Consider the following 16637-nt stretch of genomic DNA (forward strand, 5'->3'; position numbering starts at 1 on the left):
CCTTGGTCAGGGAGGTGACCAAGAACTCGATGGTCACTCTGACAGAGCTCCAGAGTTCCTCTGTGGAGATGGGAGAACCTTCCAGAAGGACAACCATCTCTGCAGCACTCCACCAATCAGGCCTTTATGGTAGAGTGTCCAGACAGAAGCCACTCCTCAGTCAAAGGCACATGATGGCCCGCTTGGAGTTTGACAAAAGGCACCTAAAGGACTCTCAGACCATGAGAAACAAGATTCTCTGGTCTGATGAAATCAAGATTGATCTCTTTGGCATGAATGCCAAGCATCATGTCTGGAGGAAACCTAACGCCATCACTAGGGTGAAGCATGGTGGTGGCAGCATCATGCTCTTGGGTATGTTTTTCAGCGGCAGGGATTTGGAGACTAGTCAGGATCAAGGAGAAAGATGAATGGAGCAAAGTATACAGAGATCCTTGATGAAAACCTGCTCCAGAGTGCTCAGGACCTTAGACTGGCGGCAAAGTTTCCCCTTCCAACAGGACACCGACCCTAAGCGCACAGCCAAGACAACGCAGGAGTGGCTTCGGGACAAGTCTCTGAATGTCCATGAGTGGTCCAGCGAGAGCCTGGACTTGAACCCGATGTAACATCTGTGGAGAGACCTGAAAATAGCTGTACAGCGACACTCCCCATCCAACCTGACAGAGCTTGAGAAGATCTGCAGAGAAGAATGGGAGAACCTCCTCAAATACAAGTGTGCCAAGCTTGTAGCGTCATACTCAAGAAGACTCGAGGCTTTAATCAGTGCCAAAGGTGCGTCAACTAAGTACTAAGTAAAGGGTCTGAATACTTATGTAAACGTGATATTTCCGTTTTAATTTATATGCAAAAATGTAAAAAAAAATATGTTTTTTGTTTTGTCATTATGGGGTATTGTGTGTAGATTTACGAGGGGGAAAAAAGTAATTTAATCAAATTTTAGAATAATTATTGAATTAAACTTCGACAATGTCCTTTTTGCCTCCGGAGATTGATGTTAACTTTTTCTTCCCATTCCCAAAAGCATTCTTTGGCGATTGGTTGTGTAGGCAATTTGGCGTGCGAACGCTTAAGCCCTAAAGCTTAGGTTTATGCACTAATACTGTACCAGATAGCAGAAAATAGTGAAGTAAAAACCCAAATGTAGACCATAGAAATTGCACAATAATAATACATTTATGGATTTTTTAAGGTACTGTTTCTCTTTATTCAACCCGCGCGCCACCCACACAATGTTTAATGACCCTAAACCCGTCCGCAGGGACTGCGGGTTATGAGTCAACCTTTGCATCAATAATGTACATACATCCGTGTGTGCGCTTGAGCGCGTGTGCTATACACTATGTTGTATGTGTTGGGATATGTGGTCCGGGGGTCCAGGAGAAATGTGTATGGCTGTATGTGTATGTAATATAGGAAAGTAAAAACATGAACACGAACTGTAAAATGATCATTTACACAGTGATAACACAGTGATGGCCAATCTCTTTCTCCTCACCCAGATGATGCAGTGTCTGAAGCTGGGCGCTCTGTGTCGTACCACGGCCAGCACCCAGATGAATGTCCAGAGCTCCCGCTCTCACGCCATCTTCACCATTCACCTGTGCCAAGTCAGAGTCTGTGCGTCCGACAATGTACGTACAAGAGCAGCTTATTCCTTGGCCTTCGTGCCAGTCCTTTTGTGCTCTCTTGCCAACTCCTATCTTATTCCGTATCTACCCTTTTGTTACTGTGATACGACTCCTGTCACTTGTTATGACACTGTTAGAACATGTTATGTTATGATATGTTATGACAGTGACTGAAGTTACTCTTAACCTTGATGTTACAGAAATGATTTAGCCACTCCTATGCTATCATGTCATATTATGCTAGGCTGCGTAAATTACATACTGTATATAGAAATTACTGTTATTAAGGTACTGACATTATGGTAGGCTACTGTTTATGGTAGGCTACTGACATTCTATGTTATGTTACATTAATGACAGGGACAGTGCTTTTGAATAACGGTACTGACACAAAGGCATCGATCTGGGTTTTTTCTAACTCACAGCAGGACAACAACGAGACGGACAACAAGGTTGCTAACGGCAACTCAGAGATGGAAGAGTATGAGACACTGACAGCCAAGTTTCACTTTGTGGACCTAGCCGGGTCAGAGAGACTGAAGAGAACAGGGGCGACCGGAGACCGAGCTAAGGAGGGAATCTCCATCAACTGTGGACTGGTGAGACACTGGTTGTGTCCGAAATGGACCGTATTCTCTATAGTAGTACACACATTTTGACCCACCTTATTCCCTAATACACTAGCAGGTCTATCCAACCCTGTTCCTGGAGAACTACGCTCCTGTAGATTTTCACTCCAACCCCACTTGTAACTAACCTGATTCAGCTTATCAACCAGCTAATTATTAGAATCAGGTACGCTAGATTTGTCAGGACCCGGTGCGAGAAACAGTCACTAAATCGGCAGAACCCAGAAGATGAGGCAGACACAGCAGTACTAGAGATGGTGGTTTAATAAAAAATAGATATCTTCCAAAATACAAAGAAAATCCACAAAGTGGTAAAAACAGCAAGGGAAAAACAAACCTCAAAAGACTAATCCAAAATACAAAAGAACAAAACCAGAGAACCTCTGGAAAATCCAACAAGAGAAAAATATATGTTCACAACAAGGCTTGGGCTGGGGCTGGGTGCTAACATACAAACACTGAGCAAGGAACTGAGGAACACACAGGGATTAAATACTAACAAGGGAACGACATACAGGTGCAAACAATAATTAGAGCAAGGGAAAAACAAAAGGTACAAAAAAGGTGCAATGGGGACATCTAGTGACAAAAAAACAGAACAGTCCTGGCCAAAACCTGACAGAATCCCCCTCCTAGGAACGGCTCCTGACGTTCCTACCAGCCTTCTCAGGGTGGAGGGCCCTGAACTGACGAATGAGGTCAGGGTCCAGTATGTCCTTGGCAGGAACCCAGGAGCGCTCCTCGGGACCGTAGCCTTCCCAGTCCACCAGATACTGCCAGGACCGCTGCACCCGGCGGGAGTCCAGTATCCGGTGGACGGTATAAGCCGACTGGCCTCCGATGACACGGGGCGGAGGGGGAGGTCTGCCTGCCGGAATAAGGGGAGAAAAAACAACAGGTTTTAATAAAGAAATGTGAAATGTGGGATTGATTTTAAGGGATCTGGGTAAGTGCAGGCGAAAAGTAACGGGATTGACTCTCCTGGCAATCTTAAAGGGTCCGATGAATCTCTGGGACAGCTTGCGAGACTCCACCCGTAGCGGTAAGTTTTTTGTTGAGAGCCATACTCTCTGGCCGGGGTACAGGGTAGGACCGGGACGGCGACGTCTGTTGGCTTGTCGTTGGTACTGCTGTGAGGAACGCAGAAGATTAAGACGGGCCTTCTTCCACGTAAGCCGACAGCGTCTGATGAACCTCGAGGCTGAAGGCACTCTGACTTCTGCCTCCTGGTCCGGGAACAATAGAGGAGCATAGCCAAACTGACACTCGTGCGGGGATATGCCAGTGGAGGAGGAGCACAAGGTGTTGTGCGCGTACTCAGCCCAAACAATGAAGGATGACCATGTGGATGGGTTGTTGGAAACCATACATCTGAGGGTGGTTTCCAGCTCCTGATTCATCCTCTCAGTTTGGCCGTTGGACTCCGGATGGTACCCTGAAGATAAACTGGCCGTGGCCCCTATGAGTTGGCAGAAGGCCTTCCAAAACCTTGAGGCGAACTGGGGACCTCTGTCGGAAACCATATCTTGCGGGATGCCAAAGACTCGGAACACATGGTTAATCACCAACTCAGCTGTTTCCTTGGCAGAAGGTAATTTGGTCAAGGGAACAAACCTGGCCGCCTTAGAAAACCTGTCGATGATGACTAGGATCGTAGTATTACCATGGGACGGAGGAAGGCCAGTAATAAAGTCCAGCGAGATATGGGACCAGGGTCGGTGGGGAATAGATAAAGGGTGAAGGAGTCCTTGAGGGCGGAGGTGAGAAGATTTGCCCTGGCAGCACACGGAACAGGCCTTGACGAAAGTGGCAACGTCTTCTTTTATGGTGGGCCACCAGAACTTACGCTGGATGAACTCCAAGGTGCGACCTACGCCCGGGTGACAGGTGAGGCGAGAGGAGTGCCCCCACAGAAGGACTTGGGACCTTGCTGCCTTGGGAACAAACAACCGATTAGCAGGACCTCCTCCAGGGCCCGGTTCGATGGCTTGAGCTTGTTTCACGGTATCCTCCACTTGCCACGAGATCGGAGCCACGATCTTAGCGGCAGGAAGAACAGTCATGTCAGTATCTTCTCGAATGGCAGGAGAGTAGACTCGTGACAAGGCATCCGGTTTGAGATTCTTCGACCCGGGTCTATAGGTGAGAATAAACTGGAATCGGCTGAAGAAAAGAGACCATCGAGCTTGTCTGGAGTTCAACCGCTTCGCCTGCTGGATATACTCCAGATTTTTGTGGTCCGTAAGCACTTGAAACGGTTGAGAAGCCCCCTCGAGCCAGTGTCTCCATTCCTTCAATGCCATCTTAACTTCTTCAGGCTGCAAGCCCGACATCGGGATCAATATGACAACAGCCTGTCCAAGTGCAGAGCGCGAAATTCAAAATCTATTTTTGTAAAATATTTAACTTTCACACATTAACAAGTCCAATACAGCATTTGAAAGATAAACATCTTGTCAATCCAGCCAACATGTCCGATTTTTTAAATGTTTTACAGAGAAAACACCACATATATTTATGTTAGGTCACCACCAAATAAAAAAAGACAGAAAGACATTTTTCACAGCACAAGTAGGCTGCATTTAGCATGCACAAGCCAACCTAACTAACCTAGAACCAACCTAAATAACCTAGAAAAAACTACCTCAGATGACAGTCCTATAACATGTTACACAATAAATCTATGTTTTGTTCAAAAAAAATGCATATTTTAGCTATAAATCAGTTTTACATTACTGCTACCATCATAGTTACAGTAAGAAATCGCACGGGAGTAGCCAGAGAAAATACAGACACCAACGTCAACTACCTTATTACACTTCAGAAAACATTTCAGAGAAATATATGGTGGATAGCTAATGAAAGAGAAAGATCTTGTGAATACAGACAATATTTCAGATTCTTTAAATGTTTTACAGCGAAAACACCACATATATTCATGTTAGCTCACCACCAAATACAAAAAGAGAGACATATTTTTCACAGCACCGGTAGCATGCAGCTAGCATGCAGCTAGCATGCAAAGCCAACCTAACTAACCTAGAACTAACCTAAATAACCTAGAAAAAACTCCCTCAGATGACAGTCCTATAACATGTTACACAATAAATCTATGTTTTGTTCAAAAAAAATGCATATTTTAGCTATAAATCAGTTTTACATTACTGCTACCATCATAGCTACAGTAAGAAATCGCACGGCAGTAGCCAGAGAAAACAGACACCAACGTCTACTTCTAATTTCACATCAGAAAAGATTTCAGAAAAATATATGGTGGATAGCTAATGAAAGAGAAAGATCTTGTGAATACAGACAATATTTCCGATTTCTGAAGTGTTTTACAGCGAAAACACAATATATCGTTATATTAGCTTACTACAATAGCTAGCACACAGCAGCATTGATTCTAGTCAAACGCTAGCGATAGCACAGTTCGACAGATATATGAAAAAGCATCCCAAATTGGGTCCTTATCTTTGTTGATTTTCCATCAGAATGTTCTCCAAAGGGTCCTTTGTTCAGAACCGTGTTCATTTGGACCTAGAACGAACGATGTCCCTGTTGAATTAGCATGACACACTGGCCATGCCATGCTAACCTCTCCGTCTTGACAAAATTCTTGCGTCGCATCACGTCTAAAGTCCAGAATAAATTTCAATAATATAATTAAAGTATATTGAAAAAACATACTTTAGGATGATTTTGTGACATGTATCAAAGAAAATCGAAGCTGGAGGTCATATTCACCTATAACGAGTGTTTTCCAGGAGCGCGGTCCAGTTCCTACTTCGCGCCCAGAAAAAATTATAAAGTGCGCACTTATCACTCAAAGAGGTTCCTTTCAGTCCCTGACAGAGATAATCAAGTCCTTTTTTCTCTCACTTCCGCATGACAACCAGGGGAAGATGTGTGACGTGTTTGTACAGTCCCAAGTGCCAAGGCCTTTTATAGAGAGTATCTTGAAGAGAGACATAGCTTCTTGGAAAATTCACTTTTTCCAGAAAATGGGCTGTAAAAAGAGTTATGTTTCACTTAGAGAAATAATTAAACCTGTTTTAGAAACTAGAAGGTGTTTTATATCCAAAGGTAATAAATAATATGCATATTGTACGAGCAAGAATTGAGTACGAGGCCGTTTGAAATGGGCACCTTTTTTCTGGCTACTCAATAATTTCCCTTGCAGCCATAAGAGGTTAACCGCTAGGAGTTCACGATCCCCCACATCGTAATTCCTCTCGGCCGGGGTAAGCCGGTGAGAGAAGAAGGCGCAAGGATGAAGCCTCTTGTCTTCACCCCTCTGAGACAGGACAGCTCCAACACCAACCTCTGATGCGTCTACCTCCACCACAAAAGGTTCATCCGCCGTCGGTAGTGTCAGGATGGGAGCAGAGAGGATGCGCTGCTTGAGTCCTTGGAAGGCCGTCTCAGCTTCTCTTCCCCACAGAAACCTTGTGTTGCCACCCTTGGTTAAAGCTGAGAGAGGGGCTGCCACCGAGCTGAAGTTCTTGATGAACTTGCGGTAGAAGTTAGTGAAGCCCAGGAAACGCTGAACTTCCTTAACGGACTTGGGGGTGGGCCAATCTGCTACCGCCCCTACCTTCTTGGGGTCCATCTGGACTCGACCGGGTTCCACTACAAATCCCAGGAACTGTACTCGAGAGGAATGGAATTCACACTTTTCCGGCTTAACGTACAAATGGCTGTCTAGGAGGCGTTTGAGCACTTGTCTGACATGCTTAGTGTGTTCTTGAAGGGAGCTCGAAAAGATGAGGATGTCATCCAAGTAAACAAACACGAAAATGTTAAGCATATCCCTAAGCACATCGTTTATGAGCGCTTGGAACACAGCCGGGGCGTTGGTCAGGCCGAAGGGCATCACCAAGTATTCGTAGTGACCAGTAGGCGTGTTGAAAGCGGTCTTCCACTCGTCACCGGGTTTGATCCGCACAAGATGGTATGCGTTCCGCAGGTCAAGCTTAGTGAAGACCACTGCTTCCTGGAGCAGCTCAAAGGCTGTGGCCATAAGGGGTAGCGGGTAGCGGTTACGGACGGTTATGGCATTAAGTCCCCGGTAGTCGATGCAAGGACGTAATCCCCCGTCTTTTTTGGCCACAAAGAAAAACCCTGCTCCCGCCGGCGAGGTGAATGGACGCATGAGGCCTGCTGCCAGAGCGTCCTTGATGTAGGTATCCATAGCAGCTCGTTCGGGAGGAGATAGGGAAAAGATCCGACCCCTGGGGGGGCAGGTGCCCGGAAACAGGTCGATGGGGCAATCGTAAGGTCTATGGGGTGGTAGTTTGGTGGCCCTCTGTTTGCTAAATACCGGTTTGAGGTCATGGTAACACTCGGGAACTCGGGACAGGTCGATGGATTCTAGAGACTCGGGAGGGGAACTCGGGGAACTTGGGAAGATACAAGTGGCTTGGCACGTAGGACCCCACTGCTTGATAGTGCCCACAGACCAGTCGATGTGAGGGTTATGGCTGTGAAGCCAGGGGTATCCAAGGACGAGAGGGAACTCGGAACACGAGGTCAGATGAAAGTTCATCACTTCCTGGTGGTGGGAAACTGAAAGACGCAAGGGGGTAGTGACACGAGTGACAAGTCCAGATCCCAAAGGGCTTCCATCCAACGTAGTAACCCTTATGGGGTCACTTAGAGGTTCAGAGGGAACGCCATTCTCCTTCGCCCAGACACCATCCATGAAGTTACCTGCGGCTCCAGAGTCTACCAAGGCTTGAAGGGGAAGCTCGTGGTTGTCCCAGGAAAGGGTAACTGGAATGAGCAGGCGGGAGTTGGATGGATGAGAGGAGGTTATGTTTCCCGTTACCGTCCTCCCAGGCCTGCACGGGAGAGTGCGTTTTCCCTGGAGCCCGGGACACGTGGAGAGGAAATGGCCCGGTTTGCCGCAATATAGACAGCATCGCTCCCTCATCCGGCGGTCTCTCTCAGCCTGGGAGATGCGTCCAACCTGCATGGGTTCCGGTGGAGTCAGCGGGGATAAAGGTGGAGACTCGGAGCTGGGACCGATAGGAGCTAGGGTGAGAGATCTACGGTTGAGCTCTCTCTCTCTCAGACGCTGGTCTATGCGTGAAGCCAACTTGATCAGGGACTCGAGGTTGTCCGGTGGTTCCCGAGTGACCAGTTCATCTTGGATGGTGTCGGAAAGACCCTTCAAAAAGCACACTGTGAGCGCCTCGTCATTCCAGCCACTCGCTGCTGCCACCGTGCGGAACTGGATAGCATAGTCCGTCACGCTGCGCCGACCTTGGCGGAGAGTCAGGAGCTGTTTGGCTGAGTCAGGACCGCTGGTAGGACCTTGAAACACTCGCTTGAATTCTTCAGCAAAGGTAGAGTAGCTGGCACAGCAGGGACCTTGGGCATCCCACACAGCAGTAGCCCAGGCTAGGGCTTTTTCCGACAGCAGGGTGATGATATATGCTATCTTGGACCGGTCGGTGGGAAATGACGAGGGTTGCAGCTCGAAGGAGAGAGAACATTGGGTGAAAAACCCCTTACAACCACTCGGATCACCTGAGAACCGTTGGGGAGGCGGCAGACGAGGTTCAGCCAGGGGGTTAACTGCCACGGGCACTTGAATCTGATGAACTGGAGCAGAAGCGGTTGCAGGAGAAAGTTGATCAGAAATCTGCTTTATGGAAGTCATCATCTCCGACAGAAGTTGAGAATGTCCAGCCATTAAGGCCTCTTGCTGAACCAGAGCAGCTTCGTGACGTTGGACAGTCCCCTCGTGGTGGGACAGCATGGGAAAAAAGTCCTGGGTACTGGCTGCCTCTGGGTTCATTTTAATGGCTCAGTGTTTCTGTCAGGACCCGGTGCGAGAAACAGTCACTAAATCGGCAGAACCCAAAAGATGAGGCAGACACAGCAGTACTAGAGATGGTGGTTTAATAAAAAATAGATATCTTCCAAAATACAAAGAAAATCCACAAAGTGGTAAAAACAGCAAGGGAAAAACAAACCTCAAAAGACTAATCCAAAATACAAAAGAACAAAACCAGAGAACCTCTGGAAAATCCAACAAGAGAAAAATATATGTTCACAACAAGGCTTGGGCTGGGGCTGGGTGCTAACATACAAACACTGAGCAAGGAACTGAGGAACACACAGGGATTAAATACTAACAAGGGAACGACATACAGGTGCAAACAATAATTAGAGCAAGGGAAAAACAAAAGGTACAAAAAAGGTGCAATGGGGACATCTAGTGACAAAAAACCAGAACAGTCCTGGCCAAAACCTGACAAGATTAGGGTTTGGTGAAAACCTATAGGAAGGTACCTCTCCAGGAACAAGGTTGGAGAGCCCTCGCAATAAGAATCTGTTCAAAGCAGCTCTGGTAAAAATGTGTGCAATATAGGAATATATAATTTTTGTCCTTTAACCCCCTAAAGTTGATGTCTGCCCCCGAATTAGCATAATTTAACAATCCACATCAAAATCTATCATTTTAAGCTAGAGATACAGTGCATTCAGAAAGTATTCAGATCCCTTGACTTTTCCCACATTTTGTTTCGTTTCAGCCTTATTATAAAATGTATTTGAAAAAAAAAGAATCAATCTACGTATAATACATTTTTTGCAAATTTATTTAAAAAAAAATAATGAAATATGACATTTACATAATTATCCAGACCCTTTACTCAGTGCTTTGTTGAAGCATCTTTGGCAGCGATTACAGCCTTAAGTCTTCGAGGGTATGACACTACAAGCTTGGCACAGCTGTATTTGGGGAGGTTCTCCCATTCTTCTCTGCAGATCCTCTCAAGCTCTGTCAGGTTGGATGGGGAGCATTGCGGCACAACTTATTTCAGGTCTCTCCAGAGATGTTCGATCAGGTTCAAGTCCAGGCTCTGGCTGGGCCACTCATGGACATTCAGAGACTTGTCCTGAAGCCACTCCTGCGTTGTCTTGGCTGTGTGCTTAGGGTCATTGTCCTGTTGGAAGGTGAACCTTCACCCCAGTCTGAGGTCCTGAGCGCTCTGGATCAGGTTTTCATCAGGAATCTCTATACTAGGCTCCATTCATATTTCCCTTGATCCTGACTACTCTCCCAGGCCCTGCTGCTGAAAAACATACCCACAGCATGATGCTGCCACCACCATGCTTCACCGTAGGGATGGTGTTAGGTTTCCTCCAGACGTGACGCTTGGCATTCAGGCCAATGAGTTCAATCTTGGTTTCATCAGACCAGAGGATCTTGTTTCTTATGGTCTGAGAGTCTTAAGGTGCCTTTTGGCAAACTCCAAGCGTGTCATGTACTTTTTACTGAGGAGTGGCTTCCGTCTGGCCACTCTACCATAAAGGCCTGGTGGTGGAGTGCTGCAGAGATGGTTGTCTTTCTGAAAGGTTCTCCCATCTCCACAGAGGAACTCTGGAGCTCTGTCAGAGTGACCATTGGGCTCTTGTTCACCTCCCTGACCAAGGTCATTCTCCCCCGACTGCTCAGTTTGGCCGGGCAGCCAGCTCTAGGAAGAGTCTTGATGGTTTTAAACTTCTTCCATTTAAGAATGATGGAGGCCACTGTGTTCTTGGGGACCTTCAATGCTGCAGAAATGTTTTGGTAACCTTCCCCAGATCTGTGCCTCGACACAATCCTGTCTCGGAGCTCTACGGACAATTAATTTGATACCATGGCTTGGTTTTTGCTCTGACATGCACTGTCAACTGTGAGACCTTATGTAGACAGGTGTTTGCCTTTCCAAATCATGTCCAATCAATTGAATTTACCACAGGTGGACTGCAATCAAGTTGTAGAAACATTTCAAGGATGATCAATGGAAACAGAATGCAGCTGAGCTCAAGTTCTCAGCAAAGGGTCTGAACATTTACAGTACCAGTCAAAAGTTTGAAAACACCTACTCATTCTAGGGTTTTTCTTAATTTTTTACTATTTTCTACATCAAAACTATGAAATAACACATATGGAATCATGTAGTAACCAAAAAAGTGTTAAACAAATCAAAATATATTTTATATTTGAGATTCTTCAAGTAGCCACCCTTTGCCTTTGATGACAGCTTTGTGCACTCTTGGCATTCTCTCAACCAGCTTCATGAGGCAGTCACCTGGAATGCATTTCAATTACAGGTGTGCCTTGTTAAAAGTTCATTTGTGGAATTTCTTTCCTTAATGCGTTTGAGCCGATCAGTTGTGTTGTGACAAGGTAGGGGTGGTATACAGAAGATAGCACTATTTGGTAAAAGACCAAGTCCATATTATGGCAAGAACAGCTCAAATAAGCAAAGAGAAACGACAAAAGTAAAAGAAATGAAGGTCAGTCAATGCGGAAAATTTCAAGAACTTTAAAAGTTTCTTCAAGTGCAGTTGCAAAAACCATCAAGCACTGTGATGAAACTGGCTCTCATGAGGACCACAGGAAAGGAAGACCAAGAGTTACCTCTGCTGCAAAGGATAAGTTAATTTGAGTTAACTGCACCTCAGATTGAATCCCAAATTATTGCTTCACAGAGATCAAGTAACAGACACATCTCAACATCAACTGTTCAGAGGAGACTGCGTGAATCATGCCTTCATGGTCGAATTGCAAAGAAACCACTACCAAAGGACACCAATAAAAAGAGGAGACTTCCTTGGGCCAAGAAACATGAGCAATTGACATTAGACCAGTGGAAATCTGTCCTTTGGTCTGATGAGTCCAAATTTTGAGATGTTTGGTTCCAACCGCTGTATATTTGTGAGACACAGAGTAGGTGAACGGATGATCTCTGCATGTGTGGTTCCCACCGTGAAGCATGGAGTAGGAGGTGTGATGGTGTGGGGGTGCTTTGCTGGTGACACTGTCTATGATTTATTTAGAATTCAAGGCACACTCAACCAGCATGGCTACCACAGCATTCTGCAGCGATACACCATCCCTTCTGTTTTGGGTTTTGTGGGACTATCATTTGTTTTTCAACAGGACAATGACCCAAAACACACCTCCAGGCTGTGTAAGGGCTATTTGACCAAGAAGGAGAGTGATGGAGTAGTGCATCAGATGACCTGTCCTCCACAATCACCCGACCTCAACCCAATTGAGATGGTTTGGGATGAGTTGGACCGCAGAGTGAAGGAAAAGCAGCCAAGAAGTGCTCAGCATATGTGGGAACTCCTTCAAGACTGTTGGAAAAGCATTCCAGGTGAAGCTGTTTGAGAGAATGCCAAGAGTGTGCAAAGGGTGGCTACTTCAAACTCATATCAGCCCAGTATGGACATAAATAGACTCCTTGAACCAGAATGTTCCTGGAAATAACCTTCAATATCTGTTTTGCTGTGTGGTATTTCTTGGTCATCTCTTCCAAACTGCAGCTTGCTCTTGGAAATGTAATCAGTGCTTTGGGAGACCGAAGCAAGCGATCCACGCATGTGCCTTACAGAGACTCCAAACTCACCCGGCTTCTACAGGACTCCCTGGGTGGAAATAGGTCTGTGTGCAATTGGTCAAGCCTTTCTCCCTCTCTTTGTGCCAGGGTTGGTGTCACAGTTGGTTGGTGTGCATGTCAAACTAACTGCCTTTTGTTAACTGATACAGTAATTATTAGATGTCTGCAACACAATTGCTACAGGCAACCATATTCATCTGAACTACAGATTTCTTCTCTCTGTGTTTCTTTTGTAAATCCACATTTTTCTCCTCCCATATCCTTCCCCTCTCTTAGCCAAACAATGATGATAGCGTGCATCAGCCCGTCTGACCGGGACTTTATGGAGACCCTGAATGCACTGAAGTATGCCAACCGAGCCAGGAACATTAAGAACAAGGTGATGGTGAACCAGGACAAGGCCTCCCAACAGATCTCTGCTCTCAGGACAGAGATCGCCAGGCTACAGATGGAACTCATGGAGTACAGGACGGTAAGAGAGAGGCAGAGAGAGATAACTGAAAAAATTAACCATATGAAAAGGAGGTATGACATAAATAAAGTGCCCTTAATTACTTATGATTCTGTTTAAACCCATTCTCCTCTGGCAGGGTAAGCGTATGGTGGGTGAGGACGGTATGGATAGCATCAACGACATGTTCCATGAGAACAGCATGCTGCAGACAGAGAACAGCAACCTGAGGATCAGGGTCAAAGCCATGCAGGAGACCATTGACGCACAGAGGGCCAGACTCACACAGTACCTCAGTGACCAGGCCAACCAGGTCCTCGCCAGGGCAGGTGAGGGTGTGTGTTGGTGTGTGTGTTAGATGAGTGCGAGGAGTGTGTCCTTATGACCCTGTCCATTGTAAAAAGTTTAGATGTGTGTTTGCTAAGGGTCTCCTCTTTATTCTCAGGTGAGGGGAGTGAAGAGATTGGGAACATGATCCAGAGCTACATCAAAGAGATTGAGGATCTCAGGTATACTTTTCTGTCTGCATACAGTACATAATGACATAGAGGTAAATCAAAATGTTTTCTCCCTACTGAACATGACCCAACATAGCATATAGACGACATTGAGCTTTAGGAATGTCAGAAACTGACATTTTTATTCAATTCCACTGTTATTCCCCATAGAGCCAAACTCCTGGAGAGCGAGTCTATGAATGAGAACCTTCGTAAGAACCTGTCCCGTGCCTCCTCACGCCAGTCCTTTTACCCCGGAACCTTCTCCCCTGCCCTCCTGGCCCCCGAGAAGGAGGCCTCCGACATCATTGAGATGGCAAAGAAAGACCTGGAAAAACTCAAGAAGAAGGAGAGGAAGAAGAAGAAGAGGTAAAGGGTGATCATGGTTAATTGTAGGACCAAATTCTTTGTTTTTTTGTTAAAAAATGTCTTTTTTTTAAATTATTGTATGACCTCAATGTGGGCCATGGTGAGTAGCAGTGTGTGATCTCTATGTTTTTCCCTATGACTTATTTTCCTTCCTCTTCTCTGTACTCCCTGGTTTCCTTCCTTCCTTCCTTCCTTCCTTCCTTCCTTCCTTCCTTCCTTCCTTCCTTCCTTCCTTCCTTCCTTCCTTCCTTCCTTCCTTCCTTCCTTGTCACATCTCTCTCCCCTGTCCTCTCACCTGTGACCTTTGACCTTGACCTCTCCCTGAAGGCTCCAGCAGCTGCTGGAAGAGAGAGAGAGGGAGGAGGAGTTAGTAGAGGAAAATGGCAGGTTGGTTCACAGGTTCCCCCTCCCTTAACCTCCCTGCCATTGCCATTTCCATCCCTCACTTCTTCTAAACAACCATTTTGTTTTGTTTGACAGGCAGTTGCCAGACCAGAAGGGAAACCTGAGTTCAGTTCTTCCTGTGTTCACTAGTTTCTTTCAACTTGCTCACCCCGACAGACTGATATGATGGGAACAAAGTTATTGGTTCTGTTTTCATCCACCATCAATGGCCTTATCATGAGCATTATTAACACACTTTATTTTTGAAGATCTAGAAAAAAATACTATTGAACCTATGTTGTCTCACCTTGCCCTTCTGTTGTTCCCTACTAGTGTTGTCAAGGAGGAAGTCCCCGACAACGACCAAGACAATGGGACGGAAAAAGAGCTGACTGAGCTGTCCAATGAGGAGCCTGAGACGGTATGATTGACAACCTATTAGTCAAATGATACAGCTGGGCGATATGGATTTTTTTTGTTTTGTTGCAATAACGATAAATCAGCAATATTTGTATTTATTTTTGTTACCCCCCTTTTTCTCCCCAATTTCAATCTTGTCTCATCACTGCAACTCCCCAACCGGCTCGGGAGGCGAAGGTCGATTCATGCGGCCACCCTATGGGACTCCCGATCACGGCCGGTTGTGATACAGCCCGGGAACAAACCCGGGTCCGTAGTGACGCCTCAAACACGGCGATGCAGTGCCTTAGACCGCTGCGCCACCTGGGAGGCCCCAGCGATAACTTATTTATTGGCGAGGTGCTATAGCTGGTCGATATGGACAAAAAGTAATCTTGTGAGAGACATAACTATTTTGCTCTAGCATTAAACACAACGATAAAAACATGTTTAATGGACAGTTACTTTACATTAGCGGCAGGGCTCTAGACACATTTATTTTACAGTACCAAATAAGACCACTGAGATGGTAGCCTATGATTTAAAAAAGTAATCTATTTCATTGAACACATCCAGGGAATGCTTTCTTGATAATTCCCTGGCAATCTGTCAAAACAGGATCCAGAATGATCAGATTTATTTTGGGAATTTGCTGACATCTTTGTGCATATAGGCTATATTATTCACCACCTGAGGAAGTGGGAAGTCGAAACACTTAGCTAGATCGCTAACTCTAAATAAGATAGTGTTGCTATGTAGCCATGTAGGCTAATTGATTCATCAGTCCAACTTTCCAGTGCTAGGCCTAGGCTACATGATGTGGGCCTGTTCACTGCAAATGGCGCTCATCAAAACCATACTACAGCCTACTCCAGTTGTAAAGTGGTGCCATGAAATCAATATTAAGATGTGAGAAATAAACGTATACTCACAGAAAACTGTGACTCTCCTCTAGAACAACAGTAGTTGCTTTGAAAACTGTATTTTTTCCCACCTCGCATTTGCAGTTTGAGAAATCAGTCATAATGCTCGTGCTTCTCAGAATGCATCTCTCCCTCCTCGGTGCGCACAGTGGGGAGAGCGAGTGAGAGTGGCTCGCTAACTCAGTAGCCGACAGCAAAACGTAGACGGGCAGATACTTTCATAGCAGGAATCAACATAATGCAAAGGCTATTACTGTTGACAAAAATAATGGTTTTAGAACAATCTACAGGAACGTTGAGAAGCAAAATGACCGACGTACGCAAAATGTTTCGGTAAGAGGAAGGTAATGACGGTAAATTTTGGTTTTATCGTCCCAGCAATAATTAAAAGGTACGTGTGTTTTTCCCACCCCGTTTTTCTGACACCGGATAATTCTGTGTTCTATTCTAATTTTGTTTGTGCTCTCAGGAGGGGCAGGAGGGGAGTGACCACGAGGAAGAGGACAATGAGGAAGAGGAGGAGATGGATGTGGAGGAGAGCTCTGATGATTCAGACTCGGAATCGGATGAGAAAGGTAAAATGGCCTAATCGTAGAAATAGGAAATATAGAAGGGACATATATTGGACATGTATTTGAACCCATATGAATCAATGTTACTTTCCCCACCAGAGAACTTCCAGGCAGACCTGGCCAACATTACATGTGAGATTGCCATCAAGCAGAAGCTGATAGACGAGCTGGAGAACAGCCAGAGGCGTCTGCACACGCTCAAACAGCAGTACGAACAGAAACTGATGATGCTGCAGAGCAAGATCAGAGACACACAGCTGGAGAGGGACAAGGTGCTGCAGAACATGGGTAAGTCTCATGTATGACCTAGACACTGGGATTACAAAGCTATTGGATATGCATACAGCCGTTACTGTAGTCTACCAGAGAACTGTGA

At 45.7% G+C, this 16637-nt stretch overlaps 1 protein-coding gene across 8 annotated transcripts in view; it reads left to right on the forward strand.

Moving 5' to 3' along the window:
* Positions 1 to 16637, forward strand: part of LOC139540315 (kinesin-like protein KIF21A) — an 83671-nt gene that overhangs the window by 36475 nt on the left and 30559 nt on the right. For 3 of the 8 annotated variants that reach the window (XM_071344052.1, XM_071344057.1, XM_071344054.1), the window contains exons 5-15: positions 1503 to 1634; positions 2057 to 2230; positions 12593 to 12708; positions 12943 to 13138; positions 13257 to 13446; positions 13563 to 13626; positions 13786 to 13983; positions 14311 to 14370; positions 14701 to 14788; positions 16159 to 16264; positions 16361 to 16549. In XM_071344052.1, the coding sequence (XP_071200153.1) occupies positions 1503 to 1634; positions 2057 to 2230; positions 12593 to 12708; positions 12943 to 13138; positions 13257 to 13446; positions 13563 to 13626; positions 13786 to 13983; positions 14311 to 14370; positions 14701 to 14788; positions 16159 to 16264; positions 16361 to 16549 (1513 nt within the window). The remainder of the gene's footprint in view (positions 1 to 1502; positions 1635 to 2056; positions 2231 to 12592; positions 12709 to 12942; positions 13139 to 13256; positions 13447 to 13562; positions 13627 to 13785; positions 13984 to 14310; positions 14371 to 14700; positions 14789 to 16158; positions 16265 to 16360; positions 16550 to 16637) is intronic. The other 5 variants (XM_071344053.1, XM_071344059.1, XM_071344058.1 and 2 more) reach the window with 3 other exon arrangements.

Source organism: Salvelinus alpinus, chromosome 15 (genome assembly GCF_045679555.1).
Source record: "Salvelinus alpinus chromosome 15, SLU_Salpinus.1, whole genome shotgun sequence".
Lineage (NCBI taxonomy): Eukaryota > Metazoa > Chordata > Actinopteri > Salmoniformes > Salmonidae > Salvelinus > Salvelinus alpinus.